Source organism: Gymnoscopelus braueri, assembly GCF_963280865.1.
Source record: "Gymnoscopelus braueri genome assembly, chromosome: 12".
In the NCBI taxonomy this organism is placed as follows: Eukaryota; Metazoa; Chordata; class Actinopteri; order Myctophiformes; family Myctophidae; genus Gymnoscopelus; species Gymnoscopelus braueri.
Window position 1 is genome coordinate 48,583,177 of NC_137614.1, and position 24,354 is coordinate 48,607,530.

Genomic DNA, 24,354 nt, shown 5'->3' on the forward strand with positions numbered 1-24,354 from the left:
TCAGTGTCGTGTAAATGCATGTTTTGTTATGTTTATTTTAGACATTTAACCACTTAAACATTCAATGCTTAGTAAACTTGACCTTTGGCTCTGTACTTGGTTTGCTCTTTTTTCCCTCTACACCAAACCCTCCAAAAATAGCCGATCTACAAGCTCACATGTGAGCTTGTAGATCGGCTATTTTTGGCTAAAGTTCTCCTCAGAATAGGGATGCTATAGGGTTCAAGTGGTTAATGTAAAATAAAATATATTATATCACACAAAGATTTGGCGGGCCCCATGTAGTAACTCTGAGGACCCCCTAGGGGTTCTAGACCCCCTGTTGAAGACCCCTGGCATAGAGAGAAGTACAGACATTTCTAATGATAGGGCTTTAGCAGTGAAAATACAAAGTATAAAACTCCTCCAAATAGTCATCATGATACAGAGGAGTAAATTCCCATTTATGATTAAACACTGCCACCTTCTGGTAAAAAATAACACACTACAGGACTTGAGGAGTGAGTAGTATGCTTCACTGGCAGACAATAATAAACATGGATGTATTCAATGTAATAAAGCCAGTGGTTCTCAAACGTTTTCATGTCAAGACCCCCAAATTAACATGTGTTTTGGCTGCGGCGCACCCCATTTTGAAAAGATTGTATGCCAGGGACCCCCAGAAGAGAAGATTTAAAAACAGAATTCTATATTCCAATTTCTTTCATAAATAGCCGATCTATACGAGCTAAAACTTTGAAATGTTGATGCTATATTAACTTATTTAGCCGGGGGAACCCCTGGAACACCTTCAAGGAACCCTGGGGGTTCCCGAATCCCCCACCCCACTTTGAGAACCACTGTAAATAAAGACTATAGGGTCAGTTATTTCAGTGCACGACCATAAGGCTTTATTTGAAGATGTGTGTTTTAGAGATGTCAAGGATTACAGATCTCTTTCCTCGGCGGTTGAGTTAACTACAGTTCTACAGATTGCAGCAGTGTCGTCTGCATACAGAGTCAGGAGTAATCAGCACAAATGGGAGTAAACAATTTCATTTTTTTTGCGGCTACATGTTTGGCTACGTCATTGTTTAGTTTTTTTAAAGCTACAAGGTGATCTTAAAGTGTACCTTAAGAGTACCATTTTAACATGCATGAGTACTTCACTTATAGACTCGACTAATTGGATTGCACTTATTTTTGATGGCGTTAATTTCTCCAGAGTTTGATTACCGTGTTTCACTGATCTGAAGTTAACCTACTGTTATGGAAAACCATGCAGACATAAGTCAATAAAGTTCAGGACAAGTAACCTTTACCGATATGAAAGCAGGTCCTACATATGGATCAAAATGACACCCTTGGTTCAATTGCTCCACTGAGACCTTCTGAAGTTTTCAGACCCAAATACTTGTCCAGATTAACACAATTTACTAAGTATACAAACAAAGGCAAAAGCAGGAATGTAAAATGCATGTTGTCGTCATGGAATGGAAGGGGTTGACACTAAACGGTACGCCCGACTGCCCCGTGGTAAATAAAACGTTCGGGTTTGCTTTCAGATTGCCCGACGGGCAAGTGCATTCCGTCTTCATTAAATATTACTGGCTATTCATGAAGAACAATGCTAACTTTTTACAACTAGCAGTTGCGCTCATTCTGGTATTTCAAAGTGACTGTCACCAGTCGGCAGTTATCGATTGGATTTAACATTTATTAGTTCTACAAGCTATCATTTCATAATGGACAATGTAATTTTCGGGCAAGTAGGCATGACCTTTGGGGCAAGTAGAACATGACCTGTACTTGCCCGACGGGCAAGTGCCTCCGAGACCATAGTGTAAACCCCTCATAATACCAAATATCAAGCGATTATGGCAGTATTAATTAATGAAATGTGCATGCCAATGTGATGTAAGAACCACTGTCATGATTGGCCAAACAGACATGGCTTAAAAACATGAGCACTACTGTTTCATTGTTGCTTCACATCATCATAGGAACAAAATGGCACTTGATTTTTTTGAGTTTTTTCGATTGCACTGCTTTGTATTTGCGCGGTTTATTTGCACATTCCATATGAACATGAAATGTGAAATATCATGGCTAATAGAAAAAAATTGGCACCAAGAGGTAGAAAGGCCACTGCGTTTCGAACTAGTCAGAAGTTAAGTGGCAAGAAAGAGTTATCGGACAAACTGTCCCAAGTCCTTTTTTCACAGTTTCACATCAGCTGTACAATCTTCAAGGTCAAACAAAGAAAACCGCATTACACAGTTTCCACTGCAGCAAAAGTCCTGAAAATGTCTTAAATCTCGGGGGGCCAGAAATGAAAAGGATGTGATCTGATTCGAAGCTTCGCTTCTGTATCCAACAGGTTGATATCGCAAACCAATTAATAAACATAAAGGCACCCAGGCGTTTGGGGTAAAGCAAACTTTAAAACCGAAAGATAAACCATGTTAAGTCCCTCAAAATATAACATCTTCACTTTCCACTTTGTCTTTAGTTTATTTTCCGAGTTCTGCTGCTGCCAACTGGAATAACAACAAAAATACTACAGCATTAAAAAAATTAAAATGGAAGCTGAGAACCAGAGGAGGGAGAGGACAGTCATTCCCTGGATCTCAGCCTTGCTCTGATACAGTATGTACACAGGTGGAGGGTCACTACTGTATGGCCAATGCTAGGAATGGACACCGGTGGGGAACATTCTGAACCGATCGCCATTTAAGACCGATTTAGACTGGGCAGCGCATCGCGTCTCGACACCGAAAGATAGCCGATCTACATGAGTATTCTGTTCATTCAAGTGTAATGTGCAAACAATCGTTACTATCTGACCATTTATTCCAGGTCTTAGCCTGATAAACCATAGCCTGGCATGGCAAACCATCCCGGTCGCGTGAATTCACATTATCATTGTCTTCTGCAGAGGGGTGGGCGTTTTGCAGAAACCAAAAAGTGGAGGAGCCAATCAACGTCTGCGCTCAGGGCCCTGTGATTGACAGACACTGAATGGCCCCTCAACTTCTCCACACGTCCCAAATAATCACCCGTCTCTCATTGAGTCTTTGTCTCTCCTACCGGAACCCACTGCTCGTCATCAAATTATTGGCTTAGGAATGCGACAAAAACGAAGAAATATCTATCCATGAATTCAAGTCTCCATGGGGTGAATGATCGATAGGGAAAAAAAGTAATTTTGGGGGTGAACTATCCCTTTAACTCTTACTTTGAGGAAAATAGATGATATACAAGCTCACAACGCATTGTGAACTTGTAGATGGGCTCTTTTCGGTGCGAGACACCAGCGTGCCAACTAAATCAGTCGATATGCTATACTATCACTTCATCTTCCTCCGCACAGGGTCATCAACAACAGTCAGATATTAAACTGATAAGAACAGATTCTACACTTTGATCTTTAGCCAAAAGACAGAGGAGAGTCGAGGCTCAACGATGTGCCACTCACCGGTGTCCATTCTAACAAGATTGGGCCCCTTGGATGGAGATGGAAAGTAAATACATTGTACAATCTTTTTTTATATACAGTGTGATGGATAGGGCACAGTGTGTGTTAAATGAGGTGCTCTCCATTTTCTTTCTGTCACAGCAGTGAGTGTTGGGCCGGCTCCACTTCTCAGAGGATCCGAGATCTCTTGCTGGCCAGCGACCCATGCTGAAAGAAAGAAGAGATATATATTCAATCCGGGAAAGCATCTGTGTAATTTTAGAGTTTAGAGCAGGGGTCTTCAACGTTTCTGGCCAAGGACCCCCTAGCTGAGAGAGAGATGAAGCAGGGACCCCCTCAATATTGTATAATATTGTGTTTCAGATAACATTTTGCTGCTCTTTTTTTCCCCTTGACACCTATAATAACTCTTTGCCAAAAATAGCCGATCTAGAGCTTGTAGATCTGCTATTTTTGGCTAAAGTTCTGTGTCAAGTGATGCTAGGGTTCAAGTGGTTAATGTAAAAAAAAAAAATCATGTCACACAAAGATTTGGCGGACCCCCTTTAGTAACTCTGAGGACCCCCTAGGGGTCCCGGACCCCCTGTTGAAGACCCCTGGTTTAGAGAGAAGAGAGAGATAGTGAGATAAGAGAGAAAAGACAGACAGACAGACAGACAGACAGACAGACAGACAGACAGACAGACAGACAGACAGACAGACAGACAGACAGACAGAACATTGGTTCTCAAAGTGGGGTCACAGCAGGGTTTCCGGCAGACCATTTCTGCCTCGGCACCCCGCTGAGGCAGAAATTTGTAGCGCTGAGCCCAAAGTTTCTGGTGAAAATGATGCAATGTTGCAATGCACACGCGCACGGCTCAGGAATGTGAATTTGCAAATCTAAATAATGTAGCGCACGTTAGTTAACAAAAGGACTTGGGCTCAAATCTGTCTTCATTTTAGTTCACGAAAAAAGATGAGACGAAATGTTTTATATTGTTTTCTTCTCATCTTTCCTGTGATGCGCAGCGCTCTGTTTATAAACAGCTGCTGCTGACGTGTAGCGGCACACACACACACACACACACACACACACACACACACACACACAGAGTTGAATGGACAGTTACTGTATGCTGCGCTCACAGCAGCTACAAAAGTTACACATCCAAATGACTGAAATCAGTTGGGGCGACTGAGAACTTTAATCCATGTGCAGCCCTGGAAACATCCACATTTTTCAGACCGAGGTGCAAAACAAACAGAGGATGAGTGTGTTAGTTTCTCCGGCCTACCTTAGCCTGCTTGTAGAAGTGGGGAGCCAGTTCAACCAACCAGGATGATTCAACCGCAGTCACGTCACGCATGTAGTACTTTGAAGTCTGAACCACTTCATTGAAGATAACCCTGGAGAAGGACAGAATGTGATAGATTTAATTTGATTAATAATCATATCGTCACTGTCAGGTGCAAACCTATCTCTGTACTGCTACTCTTTTATTTTCTTTAATAAAAAGAACAAAAACATTGCTAGAATATACAGTATGTGTATTGTATGAATGAATTTATCGTTCCCCGCTTTCCTAGGGAGAGCGGGGAACATAGGACCTAACCTAAACCTAACCCTAACCCTAACCTTAGTGGGGGAACATAGAACCCGGGGAACATAGGGATGACCCCATATATACAGTGGTGGAAAGTGACTAAGTACATTTACTTAAGTACTGTACTTAAGTACAATTTTGAGGTGTTTGTACTTCCAATTTCCAATACTTTTACGCCACTACATCTCAGAGGCAAATATTGTACTTTTACTCCAATACAATTATTTGAAAACTTTAGTTACTAGTTACTAACGCGTTGTGAGCTTGTAGATCTGCTATTTTCAAACATTTTAGTACATTTACTTTTGGTACTTTAAGTACATTTTGATGCCAATACTTTTGTACTTTTACTCAAGTAAATTTAGAATTCTGGACTTTTACTTGTAACGGAGTATGTCTATATTGCAATATTGAAACTTTTACTTAAGTAAAGAATTTGAGTACTTACCACCACGTGTATGAATGAATTTATCAATGATATATATGGACAGACTTAACATACCATTTTGGAGGCGTCTCCCCAAACAGCACAGAGTTGGGGTGGATGAGAAGCTCACGGTCGTCACGTAGAGTCCTGAGAGGGAGAGGCAGTGGGTTATTATTATCATTGTGATCGCTTAAATCAGACATCAAGCTCGCCATGCCTTAGTTTAAGGGTTCCCAAACTTTTCAGGGCGTGACCCCCCAAAATAATAATAATATTTGAACTGGGGACCCCCCACCCTGACAAGCACTTGGAATTGTATAGGAGTTGAGGCATTTACATTTAGTTTGACTCGGTTCCACAGATAAATATTGTGAAAATAGTCGCTCAAAAATTAAGTCATTAAATTGTAACTTTAGAAATGTGCAGATATACCCTGTACAGTTATACTGTATGTTGGTTTGTTTACTGTTAAGTGAGAAAACAATGTTGCACATTAAGCTAATCATCTGAGGACCCCCCAAAATAATTTGGGTCCCGACCCCCAGTTTGGGAACCACTGCCACGAGTTAGGAAACAACACAAAAACATAACAAAGTGCCACGACAGATACGCCCGAGTGTGTGTTTGGTGATGACTGACACAACAGGTGTGCCGTCTAGCTCTGACTCAGGCCATGTGTGACTGCTTAAATCAGCCATCATCCCATCTGAGAAATAGCTTCATATTGTACGTTTGACACATAAAAATCATTTCTCTTCCTTTGTCCAAGGTCGGTCTCTCACCTGTAGGATCCTGAATGGTGAATGCGGGCCGCGTTGGCAAAGAACCCGACAGCAATGCACTTCAGGATCACATCAGGGTCACCTGGACAGCAACACAACGGCAGGAAAAATAAATTCAACGCCTTCAACTCCACATGATACTGTATGATGGTACTGGCACCACATGACACACACACACACACACACACACACACACACACACACACACGCACACACACACACACACACACACACACACATACCTTCACTGGTGTTACGCGGCACTTTGAACTTGTTCATGAGCCGACGCAGCTGCTCTCGGACCGTCACAGCTCGCAGGAGACCCTTGTAATTGAGGAAGTGTTCCTGACACCACTGGGAACTCTTCAGGTGCTGAAGACAACGGAGAGAGACATGGGTACAAGGTTAGCCAGTGGAATACAACCACTACAACGACTACTAACCACTGTGTTTCCTGCACTATCTGTACTGAGTGGACCTCTGACATAGACCTACTGCACATATAAACGGAGCAGCTACCTTTAAACACACATAGGCTTTTTTGTATACTATTTAAATACTTTTAAGAAAAATGCTGTTAATTATCCCAAAAGTGACGCAGAAAGTTCCCCCCAGAATAGGCATGCTGGGGTTAAAGTGGTTAATGTGGTTAAAGAAAAATTTATTGATATTCAGAGGATTAGACAAAACACACTTATTGTGTATTTTACCTAACACCTTGGTGGTTTCATAAAACATCTGTAACATTTTAAATATTGACCTCTGCCAACATATAAAATGTCATACTGTATGATGTCATAACATATAGATATGTTATTTTATGCAGCTGATCTGAAATCACACGAAATGTGTGGCAGCTCATTTTAACTTTTTTAGTTTCTTTACAGATCTTTCATTAGAACTCATTCATATCTCAGAATTAGAGTGACAGGATATCAAAATGGTTCAATAAAACTATTTGACATTCATCCAAACTCGTTCAGCGATTCTATAATTTATGAGGACGCTTTGTAGAAATAGATTAGAATATAGTATAGATTATAATAAAATACATGTTAATCTTCCTTTATGCACTCATTATTATGACACTGCAAAAAGAAAACACTAAATGTTGAAAATGTTTGTAATTCACCATTTATGAAACTATCTTTTCAAATACTAAATAATAATTACTCACCAGTGTTACTAAAATATTTCATGCCAACACACCCTGCGGTAAGACTAGACTAGAATCACACATGCAGTCATGAATCATGAAAATCCACTATTGTACACTATAAAACAACCAAGACTTCAGATTTCAACTTTTCGATAGTCAGACTTTAATTATGAATGCAGTCACATTACACATTACATCAGAAACACTGTGTCTCCCATCTCATTGAGTGACTATAATATAAACAGTTAACAGGGCATTTCAGTGAGCATGTAGACCATAGTACAGTTAAAACAACTCTACAGGATGGCTCTCTATCATTTTAGTTGAGTGTCTTGTTTTCCTGTTCATTTCCATCCTTCTCCTTATCTATCCCTTTAAGTGTATTCATACATTTCACTCCAGTTATTTATTTATTCTTCACATTCTTTTCTACAGCAGGACAGGATATCAGTATGTAAATCAGTCATTTTCATTAGTAGGATCAACGTTTTTAACCACATGTTTGTGTTATTGTTCTGGGTATAATTACATGAAAAGAAAGAAAAAAAGAAAATACAGAATTGGTACATTAGTCTGATACATTATACAGTAAAACTACAGATGCTACACAAATCAGAATATACATTACATTATTATATGTTTCAGTGTTGAACAAGGTGTGTAAAATGAATTTTCAATCTCCAAATAGGTGTAGCCACCAGTTTGAAACACATTCATGGGTCTGGTGCAAATGTGTCCATAAATGAATGACAGTTTGTCCAAACATCAACAAACTAGATGGATATGTTTAATGATGCTATTGAAACCCATAAATGTCCCCTTAAATTGAACAGTAGGGTGATGGCATTGCTGAAGAAGGCCATGACCTGGCACAGATTTTACCATGAATGATTTTTAGGATATGTCCTTTTGCACACCTACAAACGGACAGGTGCGTCGGAGTATGAATGCTGAATAGAAGAGGGGAGTCCCGCACACTGTCTTCACTTATAAAGAGGTTTTTATTTAGGATGCAATGTTTCGGCCGCTTGGACCTTCATCAGGCATAAAAGTAAATGATTGAAATGTCTGATTGTCATAAAATCTGTTAATTATCTTTAACTCTTAAACTGACAGGGTTTTTCAAAAACTTTTGTCAGAAACTGTCAAAGGACAAATTGCCGCTTTGCAGTTATATTTATCATTTTGATCATTTAACTCTGAACATAAAATATTATAATAATAATCATTGATAACAAACAATCATTACCATTATTAATTATAAACATTACATCAGTTTTAGCATTACTATTATTATTGATAATAAACAGGTGATAATAGGATTTATAATTATTGGTTATGGATATTAACTAAAAACTGTAGATATTATTCATAACAACATAATCATCCCATCATATGAACATGTTGATGACATCACAGATCAGAGACTAGTGTTACTTTAGACACTTGATTGTCATCCATAGACACAACACATCATATGGTCTCTGTCGGGTGGAAACCTCATACAGTATGTTCCAAAACTGTTACTTTACAGGATTTAAATAAGCATCATTTTTTGATGCTTTTGTGTGACGCTGTAGAATGATCAAATACAAGTAGGGCGTTCATTTACGAAAAAAAAAAGATTAATATGGAGATAAGAGGTTTCTGCCCGACAGCGACGAAATAGACACTATACTACTAGTAATGTTCCTTTACTTGTTCCCCTTTAAAGTACTTCTTCTTACCACCCATCATCATCATGTCTAACTATCCAGAGTTACACTGACCTTCCCTGGTAACATCTTCAGAGGGACAGTATGACCAGTGATAATATATGGAAAGAGTGTGTCAGTGAAAGTGTGTGTGAGGGTGTGTAGGTGTGTGTTAGTATCAGGATCAGAGAAGGACAGCTTTCCTTCATTCCAGTCCAGCTGGACTCTGATCCTCTGAGGTTTCTGCTTCACTGAGAGAACAGTGACTGACCCTGATGAGGAGCGTGCTGTGTATTTACCTTCTTTTAACCCTATTCCCCATAATTTACCCCCTCTGTTTCCCTTCCTCTGAAAGGACTCTGCTAACACACCTAATGTCCAGTATGTATTGTCTCCAACCTCAACATCCCAGCTGTGAGTCCCTGAGTTAAAGCCCTCAGAACCCAGGATTAAGCCATGGTGGTCAAACCTCTCTGGGTTGTCAGGAAGCTGCTGTTTTCCTCCATTTCTCACACTGGTCAGATCATCAGACACAATGTATACTGGATAGGCAGTGTTGGGGTCCAGAATGACAGGAGTGTAGGAGACAATGTCCTTCATCTTGTCCCAGACTCTGAAGGTCAGGTTGCTCAGGTGTTTGGTCACGTCTATCAGTGCTCCTGAGACCGGCTGTGGGTCCTGCAGTGTGAACTGGACCCTTTGCATTGTGATCTTGTAGTTCTGCAGGAATGAGATGTGTTCAGCTCTCAGCTCCTCCTCTATGGCTCTGATTGTGTTTGAAAGAGTTGATATGTCTCTGTTTAGACCCTCAGTCTTCTCCTTCATCATCTGACTCTTCTTCGACTCTTCCTCCCTCAGTGCAGTGATGCTGGCCTCCTCTTCCTGTTGTAGAAACTGATGCATCTTCTTAAACTGTTCCTTCATCTGCCTGTCTGTGTGCCGAGTCTGGACCTTAATGTGTGCTGCTGTTTCATCATAGTTTGTTTTACATTCATTAAATACTTTCAGTTTCTCCTGTAAAGGCTTCAGTGATTTCTGGACTTCCTCCTTGTAATCAAGTGCAGCTTCATTGATGGGTCTGAATCTGTGGTCGGTGTGTTTTTTAGAATCTCGACACACAACACACACTGACTGTTGACATTCCAGACAGAACAGTTTAAGTTTCTCAGCATGCAGACTGCAGAGATTCTCAGACCCTGTTGAAGCTCTCTGATGTCTCTCCTGTATGAAGGCCTCACACAGGTTCTTCAGAGCCAGGTTTCTGGGTGGATCCACGGAATGTGTCTCTTTACAAACTGGACATTCCTTTATTACCTTCTCTCTCCACCATTCCTGCAGACATGCTTTACAGAAGCTGTGGCTACAGGACAGGATAACAGGATCTTTAAAGATGTCACGACACACGGGACAGGAATAATCCTCTTCAGGGCGAGACGACTTGGAAGCCATTTGGTCTCTGAGTGAAGCTACTAACACACTGTTCAAGCCAGGAAATCAGCCAGTCAGTGGTGGTAACACTCCCTCCTCTAGAATGTTCCCTGAAGTTTACTTTCACTTTGAATCCTGGTTCTTGTTAAAGTCCATTCAGCTGACAGAGTCAGCAGCAGGTTCAAGTGGTCTGGGTCAGTATTCTCTCCTGTAGTTGTAGAAAGACAGTCTGTCCTCCTCACTGGAAGTTGTGTTTGATCTGAAGGTGATTCTTATTGTCGGTCTCTCCGTGTGTGTGAGGATGATAGTACTGCAGTGTGAGGGGTAAGGTTAGCAACCTCTCTGTTTCCTGTTTCATGTCTGGCATCACTGGCAATGGGCAGAGCCTTGACAACGCAAATTTGCAATGCAAAGTTCAGTTATAATCACCTTTTCACCCACTGAGGGCGGATGGCAGAAATGCATTTGCATTTGAGATTATGGCAGTGATTGATTGATTGATGTACTTTTATTTAGTAAGACATGAGAATCACAGTACATGGAAGTACAAATTCACAATACAAGGTCTACTAAACTGGAAGACTCAGTTAAGCACGTAGCTTTTTTAAGATGAGAAACCCATGCACACAAATCATGATGACATATAGGAGACAGACAGATATACACACTACTATACAGAATGTCATACAATCAGCTTTCAGGTTACTGGTATGAAGAGAGAAAAATATATATACAAAAGAAGAAAATGAAAGAGGGGGGGGTAGGGGGGGTAGGTTAAGACTTAGACAGGGGCCATTTTCGAATTGCAGCCTCCTGAAGGTGTATCTTTAGGGCAGTTTTGAAAGTGAGTAGGGTTTTACACTCCTTTACTCCTTTTGGTAGGGTGATGTAGTGTTGGCGGACATGGTGACATTAATGGTAAACAAACGGCCCTCTAACAAAGATTTCCGTACCGGAAACCATAGAGGAGACTTTAAAGACAAGTTAAATATAAGCGAGTTCATGCTGAAACACAAGAAGTGATCTCATACATGGAGATTCTGACCTCTGTCCCACTAGCTAATAATTGAATCAAGTTTCATCATGTGACTTCAAATTACAGCACCAAACCTGGGGGGATTATATCTCCACCCTGGCCTTGGAACGCCTTAGGATCCCCCAGGAGGGAAGTGGCTAATGTTGCTCTGGAAAGGGAAGCTCTCTGCTGGAACTGTTACCCCCGCGACCCGATTCCGGATAAGCAGTTGAAGATGGATGGATGGATGTCTACGGGGAATGTCCAAGTCCAGCCTTAAACTTACTGTACCTGTGTGCAGTTATTGCACAACCAACCAAGTATTAAGGCATTAGTCCACATACCTTGATGAATGCTTCATACACGTTCAGCATGGTGAGATGATCTCCCTCAGCCACAGCAAACTTCCTGTGTTCTCTAGCCTGCAGAGTCAAACATCAGACAGATGTGATTTATGTTTTATGAAGTACTTCTCTGTGACAATGTACATACTGTAAAAGTGAGTCTCAACCTTTTTTTTTTTTTCATTTCAAGGACCCCCCAGTTTGAATGATATGCATTAGGCCAAGGACCCCCACTTAATACAATGTGTTCTCTTTGGGACCAAAGGATTTGATCCCATTTCCAGCAATCCCATTTATAGCAATTATACAGTGCAATAATGAGGCTCTTACACCAGTGTGCTATAAATGCCCCAAGACAGAGTCGAGCGAAGGTGTCACGTGACAAAAAGGAACAGATCTACAAGCTAATAACGTATCACAGTGCAACGTGTTGTCAGCTTGTAGATCCATGTGTTAATTGTTTTGAGACTCCAATTAATAGTAATTAATATTTACCATTTGAGTACATACCTGCACTCCTCCATTCGTACTCAAATGTTTTATGTTTATAATGTAACAGTGAAACAGCCTTGAGCCCATATTTATAACATAATGCAATGTGTTTTATCAGTGACCTATGGAGCGGTGCATATCAGTTAAGATAAGATACTGTATAAATGTATAGGCTCATTTAAAAGTTATTGACGTGGATTGTTTTATGTCAGAAATCTTTTCATTGTAACCAGTGGTGGACAGTAACGGATTAAATGTACTTGAGTACTGTACTTAAGTACAGATTCTGAGGATATGTACTTTACTTGAGTATTATTTTTTTTAAATACTTATTACTCTTACTTGAGTACATTTCCAAGATTTTTTTTTAACTTTTACTCAAGTACATTTCTAGAAAGGCTGGAAAGTACTGAGTACTTTTAGGTTGGCAGTTTCTTTTTTCTTCCCTAAAATGCAATTGGCCACACCCACACTTCTGCTCTCACATTAGCCGTGTTTCTGGCTTCCCCCTCCGCTCGCCTCTTTATTGAGACATTTAGATCGTGTCAAGGGTCATGTCTCACACAGGTGAGATTGTGTTACTATAGGAAATCAAAGGTTGTATGGAGACCAAGCAAGTCGACTTGTCTCTGTGCCATCTTGTTTTGACAGGGTGAAGTTCGCCGCTGTGCATGTCGGCGTCATCTTGTTTTGGTGAAGTTAACGGTTGTGCGTGTGGGTACATATGAAAATGCAGACAACAGCTTCCTCTTTGTGACCACAAAGAGGAAGGCTTTAAAGTACTGAGTACTTTTGCAAAATTTCACGGAAATTGCATGCTGTGTTCATGATTTGAGGCATTTCTTTTTAAAACAAAGCACTCCTGCAAACTTTGGAAGCCATTTTTAGCCAATCAGGATGGAATATGAAAAATCTGAAAGACCTGTTTCGTTTAATGACTATAGAGATACTGATTTGCGAGATTTTTGGACAAAATCTGTAGTAGTACTGTCAAAAAATATGTTTAGCACAAATCGGCCTCCTGGTGGCGCTATAAAAGGCCCATGTGAAAAATTTGGGGCAGAAGTTCAGAATTGGCATCCAGGGAGTGTGTGTGCACAGTTTCGCTGCGATGAAGCCAACGGTGGCGGAGATTAGTTGGTCACAGACGGACACACACACACACACACACACACACACACACACACACACACACACACACGGACGGAGGGTAAAACATACTCTCTCACCATGCCTTTCGGCCTGGCGGAGACAATAATGACATGAGATCTACTTAAAGAGGCACTATGTAACCTTTTTTAATGGATAAAATGTAATGTTGTCCAATCTGTATGGTAGAGTATGTTAATACAATATAACTTATACAATATAACTTATACAATTGGGGCGGCTATATTTTGTCTCCCTGCTCATCTATTGAGACATTTAGATTGTGTCAAAGGTCATGTCTCACACAGGTGAGATGTATTACTATAGGAAATCAAAGGTTGTATCAGGAGACCAAGCAAGTCGACTTGTCTCTGTGCCATCTTGTTTTGACAGGGTGAAGTTCGCCACTGTGCATGTCGACGTCATCTTGTTTTGGTTAAGTTAACGGTTGTGCGTGTGGGTACATATGAAAATGCAGACAATAGCTTCCTCTTTGTGACCACATCCTCTTTACTTATGAGCTGGTGAAAAAATATGTGTAATCACTGTAATCAAAATCAAAACGCCCTTCATGACAGTTACTCTTTTTTTATTTTATTTTTTAGAACAGACGGTCTCAGTTTAAAGTGAGCTCCATGTCCTAATCGTTGAAGCTGAATATTATTGTATCTTGACAAAAATGTCACAGTTGATGGCCCTGGATCTGAGAATTTGTACCAAATAGATTTTCTTTATCAGATTATCACCAAATTACATTAAGAACTTGAATATAATTAATGTGATCTGAGTGCAGCTTTGTCAGCGATGCTTTGTCACTCATGTGTGACTCCTGTTATTTCCTCATTAGAAAATAATAATCTTTTGAGGCAGTGGGGTTCACACTGGTCCCGAGGAAGACTAAGCTGACCGCGCTTTTGTGGTGGCGGCCCCAGAGCTGTGGAACAATCTCCCCCCACATCAGTTCTGCCAAGTCCATCAAGATTTTTAAGTCCTTACTAAAAACTCACCTTTTCTCTCTGGTTTTAACAACATCCACTCCTAAAAAAATCCTATTTTATCCTATCTAACGTTTCCTACCTTCTGTGTACATAGGTGTAAATACAATCTCGCTCTGTGTCTGTCTCCTATATGCATACATGTTATGTATTTTATACATGTTATGTGTTTTTGTTCTTTGATTTGATGTATTGCTTTGCTTTTACATGTGCAGCACGTAAGTATGGGTATTTAACACAGAGGACATAATTGCCACTGCCAACGGGACAGTAGTCTGGGAGGCTAAGGTAAGTTACATCCCGCCCACAAATACCAGGGCTTTGGCCCAGAAGTTCCTCGCCGCTCCCGTTTGTATGCGAGGCGAAAAACTTCTGGGAACTCAGATTAACGGGACAGTGCTTGAGGTAGTCGAGGACTTCAAAAGACTTTTACTTAAGTATTTTTTAAAAGCATGTACTTTTGAATACTTAAGTATATTTAAAAGCAATTACTTTTTTACTCTTACTTGAGTAACATTTTGACTGAGCTACTTTTACTTGTAGTGGAGTAAATTTGACCAGGAGTATCTGTACTCTTACTCAAGTACTGGGGTTGAGTACTTTGTCCACCTCTGATTGTAACCTCGTACAGAGTACACCAGAGTGATACAGTATACTACAGCTGTAAAAAAAAAGAAGAAAAAAAAACCTGAACATTCTTGTTGTGAAAGCAAGGACCTTATTTTAAAGTAGTCTGGCATGTCTACCAAATTCATGCAGTTTTAACATAATTCAGCACTAAGTTTCAATGTGTGGCCCTTCACTCACTTTATCAAAGTCAGTATGGCAGTATTATCTGGAAATAAATGCTGCCCACCCCTGTACATCGTAAAATCCTGAGTGTTTATTTAATTCCATTTGTACACTCTAAGGAGTCACAGACTCGTAAGAGTCCCTTTTGGACCCCTGGTGGTCTCCCAGACCTGATGATGAGAAACGATGGTACAACGTAAGCCTCAGTTTCAACTCACAGCAGCTTTCTTCTGATTGGGCGGCAAGACGAAGATGTTCTGAATCTGCATCATGGCGGCGATGGTGACGATCTCTTTGGAGCAGCCGAATGTTCCCGACTCCAGGAGCATCTTGGCAAACATGGGGCTGAGAGGGAACTCTGCCATCCGCACGCCCATGGGGTCAGTCAGCCGGCCATACTGGTCCAGGCCTGCCAGTACACACACACACACACACACACACACACACACACACACACACACACACACACACACACACACACACACACACACACACACACACACACACACACACACACACACACACACACACACACACACACACACACACACACACACACACACACACACACACAAACACACACACACACAGATTAAAGCAAAAATTCAATCAGATTTAACCAATCAAAAAACCCTAGAGCGTACAATGTAAGTCAATGAGAAGACCGTTTTCGATTGTAAATCTCTAATCAACAAAGCAACTATAATTGAAGATATTAGACATATCATTGAAGATATTATATTTGGAATTACACCATGGCCAGATAACTACAACAACCTAAACCTCTACCGACGTGTAAGGTTTGCTTTAAGGAGTCATTTCTTACCTCCTAGAGCGTAGAGCAGCTCCAGAGCCTGGACCATGGTCTGGGCAGGGGGAGGCTGTTCAATGACAACACAGGAGGTTATGTCAAGTCCAGCAATTTAATTACAACGTTTAACATTTAAAAACATAATGCCACATGCCTCTACATCCACTTTATTTGAACCATATAACACAGGGGTGGGCAACGTTGACCACTATATTTCCACACTCGCACTTCCACATTGCATACACTGTTGGGCAGACACCTCTTGTCTCCGTATTTTAACCTTTTTTCGTAAATGAATGCCGTATTCTATGTCACACAAAAGTAGCAAAAATAGCCAATCTACAAGCTCAAAACGCATATTTTTGAATTGGAATCCTGATATTTTTTTTTGCTATTTTTGAATTGGAATCCTGAAAAGTAACATTTGTATTTAATTTCAAATGCATTTAGTTATACTTATGTTAACTTTTTTAACTTAAATACAAATACATTGGACATGAAAAAGACAACAGAATTGTAATACTAGTCATTATGCTACTAATACAGACTGTAATTAAAGCAGGTCATGCTTGCATGTTTGGAATTGTAACAGCTGAAATCAATAATAATATCAGTAACTATTCCGCCATTTGCCCATGTATGATATAACCCCTAGTGCCATCTGGACTGAACTTTGAAATGGGAAAAGTTTGTTTTAGTAAGAGTTTTGTCCCTTCAGCCATTAGCTGCACTAAACAAGCTGCCTCGCCGACCGGATGGTTTTTGTTTATACAGGGGACTGTTGTGTGCTATGTTGTTCTGTGCTATATGGTTGTGTGTTTTTCTGTTGGAACAGACTGTGAATACGAATATCCCTGAGGGGACAATAAAGACTTTATTGTCCCTGAGGGGACGATAAAGACTATTATTATTATTAGTGCCCCTGTTCTGGGGCGAACATTCTGTGATAACATTCTGTCAAAATAAGTAAGTAGGTCAGAGTGGCGAGAACAAGGGAGTCCATCCCCTTCTCTGTGCCCTGGGAGATGGACTGCTGAGGTGGAGCACCACACCTACCATCAGCTCCCAGTAGTTACCGCACAACTTAGCCAAGCCCTGCCACTCATATGCTGAGGTGGCGGTGCCCGGGATTGAACCTAGAACCTTGTGGTCCAAAGCTGAGTTTTCTGCCGACTAAGCTATGTGACATGTTGTGAGCTTGTATATCAGCTATTTTCAGTGAATATATAGGGTTTAAGTGGTTATTAAGGAAACATTTTCTCAGTGATTTCAGGAGCACCACTATACAGGTATAGCTAAAAGAATTTCACAGATTTAATTCCAGTAGTCCTCTCGGGGGGAGCCAGTCTAAGTTAATTAAAAAAGCAGAGATCAAATCACAGCCACCTCTCTCTCTCTCTCTCCCCTGTGTAAAACCCAGAGTCAGTTATACTCACAGAGAGGAAGCTGAATCGCAGTACGTTGTCGATGCCCAGGGCCTTGAGCTGCAGGATGACGGGGGCCAGGTTGGTGCGCTGCATCTCTGGCACTGTGGTGGCGGGCAGTTTCTCAAAGTCTTCCTCTGATGACAGGTATAGGCAGAGAGAGAGAAGTTCAATTACATTTTATTATTGTGCCAAATCAGCCCAGTGGCCTTGTGGCAGAGTCCTGCAACGGGCCGGGTACCCATGGATACCCGATGGGCACCCGCGTTTAACGGGTGACAACGGGTGAAAAATATACTTTTATAAGGTGACGGGGAAGGGGGCGGGCGGTACTGAACCAAACAAGGGCGGGTGGGTAACATTTTATTGTGAAATTGTTTCCGCCCAAACAACGTCACTTGTGTAACTTAACACAGCACGCCGGTCAGTTGTCTTAACTCACAAAAAACACATTGAACATCCTGAGTTTTGGAGGTCCATTCAGCTGTTCTAATCAATGATGAACAAAACCTCCTAACTCCAATCTTTTTTTGTTTTTGTCATTTCCTGAAATATGAACATTTTGGAGTTAGCTGGTTGCTGCCGGACAGCAGAGATAAGCTAAATCCTTGGGACATAAAATGTCTCTTTTGGTGCTCGAGATAAAAAGTTTGGGAGCCACTGCCTATGGGGTTTGGAACGTGTGACTAGGCTAACTGTAGACAACCTACGCATTGTGCAGTTCCCCACCCCACCGGCACACGCACTGTCGCACGCACACGCACGTCAGAGCTTCTCCAAACCGAGTTTTGAGCGGCATAGGCCCGCGGCAAAAATATCATAAATACAGAATTGTCATAAAATCAAGACATTATAATACATATAATATAAATATAATATATTTGTATTTACTCCACAGTGCCCTCTACAGATTTGGTTAATGGTAAGTTCAAATCCTCCAGATCTGTAGAGGGCACTGTGGAGTAAATACAAATAATTTCCGTCTCGCTGACATATTTTATTTTCTGCCCAAAAAGTGTATTTTACAGAGTAAGTGGGGTGCTGAGAGGCTTCCCACTTCCGAGAATAGACTTTCAACAACACAAAACAGCCTTTGTTGCCGTGAGTAGCGAAATGGTTTTGTTTATTTTCACTACTGTTGGAGCCCTCACAGGGCAGTGGAATTCCTTGTACAAGCGCAGAGCCCAGGGTCTGGCAGGGCGTTAGAGAGAACTCACTAACGCTCTGAACCAGGGCTAGTCTGGACCAGACCTGTTCAGTGAGAGGACGGGTGGCTTTTAGCGAAAATATTAAGTATAGAATCAAATAAAAAACCAACATCACTGACTTCATGATTAAGATTAATGGAAATATAACTTAAAGAAAACCAAAAACAATCTTAAACTGACCTCTTGGTGGCGCTGAAGTGAAAGCCGCTGGTCCTCCTGGAGTCCTGATCGGTCTCAAGGTTGCATCATCCACACACCTGGAGATGATCTGTTTTTTTAAAGTGGCGCGAATCTGAGAAAGAAGTTCTCTGGTCCTATCCCAGTGGTGGAAAAAGTACTCACATTTTTTACTTAAAAGTATCAATACCGCAATGTAGATATACATCCTGTTACAAGATCGGTTCCGTATTCAAAATGCACTCGAGTAAAAGTACAAAAGTATCGGCATCAAAATATGCTTAAAGTACCAAATGTAAGATTAATCATTGTGCAAAATGTCCCATTTCACAAGTTCAATATGTATACAAATATTTTGAAAATAGCAGATCTACAAGCTCACTCACAACACATGTGATTTGTAATAATAATCCAAATCTACAAAGTAACTATACTTAACGTTTTCAAATAATTGTAGTGGAGTAAAAAGTACAATATTTGCCTCTGAGATGTAGTGGAGTAGAAGTAAAATTATTTAAAATTGGAAATACTCCAGTAAAGTAAAAAATACCTCAAAGATTCTGCTTAAGTACAGTACTTGAGTACATGTAGGCCTACTTAGTTACTTTCCATCACTGGTCCTATCAGACAGTATAGTAGCCTACTGTACTACTAGAAGGCCTACTGTCCCTATGGCAGTGGTTCTCAAACTTGTTCAAGCCAGGCAAGGACCCCAAAAATTGATATGTATTTGGCCTCGGACCCCCATCGGAAAAGGTTTTGTGCCAGGGACCCCAGAAAAGATTTCTGTAAAAAAAAAGAAAAATCTAAATTATTCAAAATCTTCCAAACACTTTCAAGATTTAATCTAAAATGTCCAAAAATAGCAGATGTACAAGCTTGTAGATCTGCTATTTTTGAATAGCCAATGGATAAAGTGATTAAAATGATTGAGCTTCTATATTAACTAAATTTGCTGGGGACCACTGTTGGTCCCTCCACTGGAGGACATAGTCCTTTTTTGTTTACCACAGTATTAGTGTCCATTTTATTTTTGAATTTGAACATAATGATCTCATTGTATTTTTATTAGTGTGTAGTAGACGATGTCCATGTTTCAAGCTCACAATGGTTTAAAATAACTATTTCTCTCAAACTCAAAAGGATGATGTGTGGGAACTCTTAAAACGTTCCAAGTTCCAATTTGAGTTAAAGGGTTAGGTATAATAGCCTATTATTACAAGCTAGATTTATATGTACATGTACACATAGGCCATTGCATTAAATAAGTCCTAAAATAAATCTAGACACACACACACACACACACACACACACACACACACACACACACACACACACACACACACACACACAGTATACATACTGTATCATTGAAGTGGACAGCTGCACTGGTAAGTGGATCCTCAGCCAGCTTGAGTTAGCTACAAGCAGGTTCGATGGCAGGTGTCTAAATCACTACACCACCTTCATTAACATTTCACATTAATTTTAATAACATGGGACATAAACCGACTTTTGTCAACGACACAACAACCCTACTCCTACCATAAATAATCATCATTACATAATCTGATAGCTACTATTACTCTGAGCATATATTATCATATGCCGTAAGAACACGTGGTGTGTGTGTGTGTGTGTGTGTGTGTGTGTGTGTGTGTGTGTGTGTGTGTGTGTGTGTGTGTGTGTGTGTGTGTGTGTGTGTGTGTTTGTGTTGTGTGTGGACATGGATGTTGGAACCATCATCATAGACCAGGGGTCCTCAACATTTTTCAGGCCAAGGACCACTTAGCTGAGAGAGATGAAGCAGGGACCCCCACTACATATTGTATACAATTGTGTTGCAGGAACTTGCGGATTCAACTTTTTCATAGATTTCATACTCAGCTTCATAGACTGTGTTGTGTAAATGCATGTTTTGTTATGTTTATTTTAGACATTTAACCACTTAAACATTCAATGCTTAGTAAACTTGATATTTGGCTCTGTACTTGGTCTGCTCTTTTTCCCCTCTAAACCAAACCTCTTTGCCAAAAATAGCCGATCTACAAGCTCACATGTGAGCTTGTAGATCGGCTATTTTTGGCTAATATGCTATAGGGTTCAAGTGGTTAATGTAAAATAGAATATAGGCTATCCTATCACAAAAAGATTTGGCGGGCCCCATGTAGTAACTCTGAGGACCCCCCTAGGGGTCCTAGACCCCCTGTTGAAGACCCCTGGCATAGACAGAAGTACAGACATTTCTAATGATAGGGCTTTAGCAGTGAAAATACAAAGTATAAAACTCCTCCAAATAGTCATCATAATACAGAGGAGTAAATTCCCATTTATGATTAAACACTGCCACCTTCTGGTAAAGATAACACACTACAGGACTTGAGGAGTGAGTAGTATACTTCACTGGCAGACAATAATAAACATGGATGTATTCAATGTAATAAAGCCAGTGGTTCTCAAACGTTTTCATGTCAAGGACCCCCAAATTAACATGTATTTTGGTTGTGGCCCCATTTTGATGCCAGGGACCCTCCAGAAGAGAAGATTTAAAAACAAATTCTATATTCCAATTTCTTTCATAAATAACCCATCAATACAAGCTCAAAACTTGAAATGTTGATGCTATATTAACTTATTTAGCCGGGGGAACCAATGGAACACCTTCAAGGAACCCTGGGGGTTCCCGAATCCCCCACCCCACTTTGAGAACCACTGTAAATAAAGACTATAGGGTCAGTTATTTCAGTGCACGACCATAAGGCTTTATTTGAAGATGTGTGTTTTAGAGATGTCAAGGGTTACAGATCTCTTTCCTCGGTGGTTGAGTTAACTACAGTTCTACAGATTGCAGCAGAGTGTCGTCTGCATACAGAGTCAGGAGTAATCAGCACAAATGGGAGTAAACAATTTCATTTTTTTTTTGCGGCTACATGTTTGGCTACGTCATTGTTTTTGTTTTTTTTAAGCTACAAGGTGATCTTAAAGTGTACCTTAAGAGTACCATTTTAACATGCAAGAGTACTTCACTTATAGACTCGACTAATTGGATTGCACTTATTTTTGATGGCGTTAATTTCTCCAGAGTTTGATTACCGTGTTTCACTGATCTGAAGTTAACCTACTGTTATGGAAAACCATGCAGACATAAGTCAATAAAGTTCAGGACAAGTAACCTTTACCGATATGAAAGCAGGTCCTACATATGGATCAAAATTACACCCTTGGTTCAATTGCTCCACTGAGACCTTCTGAAGTTTTCAGACCCAAATACTTGTCCAGATTAACACAATTTACTAAGTATACAAACAAAGGCAAAAGCAGGAATGTAAAATGCATGTTGTCGTCATGGAATGGAAGGGGTTGACACTAAACGGTTGCCCGACTGCCCCGTGGTAAATAAAACGTTCGGGTTTGCTTTCAGATTGCCCGACGGGCAAGTGCATTCAGTCTTCATTAAATATTACTGGCTATTCATGAAGAACAATGCTAACTTTTTACAACTAGCAGTTGCGCTCATTCTGGTATTTCAAAGTGACTGTCACCAGTCGGCAGTTATCGATTGGATTTAACATTTATTAGTTCTACAAGCTATCATTTCATAATGGACAATGTACTTTTCGGGCAAGTAGGCATGACCTTTGGGGCAAGTAGAACATGACCTGTACTTGCCCGACGGGCAAGTGCCTCCGAGACCATAGTGTAAACCCCTCATAATACCAAATATCAAGCGATTATGGCAGTATTAATTAATGAAATGTGCATGCCAATGTGATGTAAGAACCACTGTCATGATTGGCCAAACAGACATGGCTTAAAAACATGAGCACTACTGTTTCATTGTTGCTTCACATCATCATAGGAACAAAATGGCACTTGATTTTTTTGAGTTTTTTCGATTGCACTGCTTTGTATCTGCGCGGTTTATTTGCACATTCCATATGAACATGAAATGTGAAATATCATGGCTAATAGAAAAAATTTGGCACCAAGAGGTAGAAAGGCCACTGCGTTTCGAACTAGTCAGAAGTTAAGTGGCAAGAAAGAGTTATCGGACAAACTGTCCCAAGTCCTTTTTTCACAGTTTCACATCAGCTGTACAATCTTCAAGGTCAAACAAAGAAAACCGCATTACACAGTTTCCACTGCAGCAAAAGTCCTGAAAATGTCTTAAATCTCGGGGGGCCAGAAATGAAAAGGATGAGATCTGATTCGAAGCTTCGTTTCTGTATCCAACAGGTTGATATCGCAAACCAATTAATAAACATAAAGGCACCCAGGCGTTTGGGGTAAAGCAAACTTTAAAATCGAAAGATAAACCACGTTAAGTCCCTCAAAATATAACATCTTCACTTTCCACTTTTGTAGTTTATTTTCCGAGTTCTGCTGCTGCCAACTGGAATAACAACAAAAATACTACAGCGTTAAAAAAATAAAAATGGAAGCTGAGAACCAGAGGAGGGCTGTGACAGGACAGGCATTCCCTGGATCTCAGCCTTGCTCTGATATGTACACAGGTGGAGGGTCACTACTGTATGGCCAATGCTAGGAATGGAACACCGGTGGGGAACATTCTGAACCGATCGCCATTTAAGCCCGATTTAGACAGGGCAGCGCATCGTGTCTCGACACCGAAAGATAGCCGATCTACATGAGTATTCTGTTCATTCAAGTGTAATGTGCAAACAATCGTTACTATCTGACCATTTATTCCAGGTCTTAGCCTGGTAAACCATAGCCTGGCATGGCAAACCATCCCGGTCGCGTGAATTCCTATATCATTGTCTTCTGCAGAGGGGTGGGCGTTTTGCAGAAACCAAAAAGTAGAGGAGCCAATCAACGTCTGCGCTCAGGGCCCTGTGATTGACAGACACTGAATGGCCCCTCAACTTCTCCACACGTCCCTAATAATCACCCGTCTCTCATTGAGTCTTTGTCTCTCCTACCGGAACCCACTGCTCGTCATCAAATTATTGGCTTAGGAACAAAAAAATATCTATCCATGAATTCAAGTCTCCATGGGGTGAATGATCGATAGGGAAAAAAAGTAATTTTGGGGGTTAACTATCCCTTTAACTCTTACTTTGAGGAAAATAGATGATATACAAGCTCACAACGCATTGTGAACTTGTAGATGGTTTCTTTTCGGTGCGAGACACCAGCGTGCAACTAAATCAGTCGATATGCTATACTATCACTTCATCTTCCTCCGCACAGGGTCATCAACAACAATCAGATATTAAACTGATAAGAACAGATTCTACACTTTGATCTTTAGCCAAAAGGCAGAGGAGAGTGGAGGCTCAACGATGTGCCACTCACCGGTGTCCATTCTAACAAGATTTGGGCCCCTTGGATGGAGATGGAAAGTAAATACATTGTACAATCTTTTTTTATATACAGTGTGATGGATAGGG

General features: G+C 40.6%; 2 protein-coding genes across 2 annotated transcripts; both read right to left on the reverse strand.

Moving 5' to 3' along the window:
- Positions 1-3,625: 3,625 nt before the first annotated feature.
- On the reverse strand, positions 3,626-24,269 carry LOC308096628 (putative ATP-dependent RNA helicase DHX35; the record flags this gene model as incomplete). The annotated part of the gene is made up of 10 exons (XM_080444040.1): positions 3,626-3,664; positions 4,735-4,846; positions 5,546-5,617; positions 6,253-6,334; positions 6,495-6,624; positions 11,893-11,970; positions 15,539-15,729; positions 16,147-16,201; positions 17,568-17,692; positions 24,260-24,269. The coding sequence occupies 10 exons, from the start codon at positions 24,267-24,269 to the stop codon at positions 3,626-3,628; spliced, it is 894 nt and encodes a 297-aa protein (XP_080300166.1).
- On the reverse strand, positions 9,157-10,554 carry LOC308097398 (E3 ubiquitin-protein ligase TRIM35-like; the record flags this gene model as incomplete). The annotated part of the gene is made up of 1 exon (XM_080445154.1): positions 9,157-10,554. One exon carries the CDS (start codon positions 10,552-10,554, stop codon positions 9,157-9,159), a length of 1,398 nt encoding a protein of 465 aa, XP_080301280.1.
- Positions 24,270-24,354: the final 85 nt, after the last annotated feature.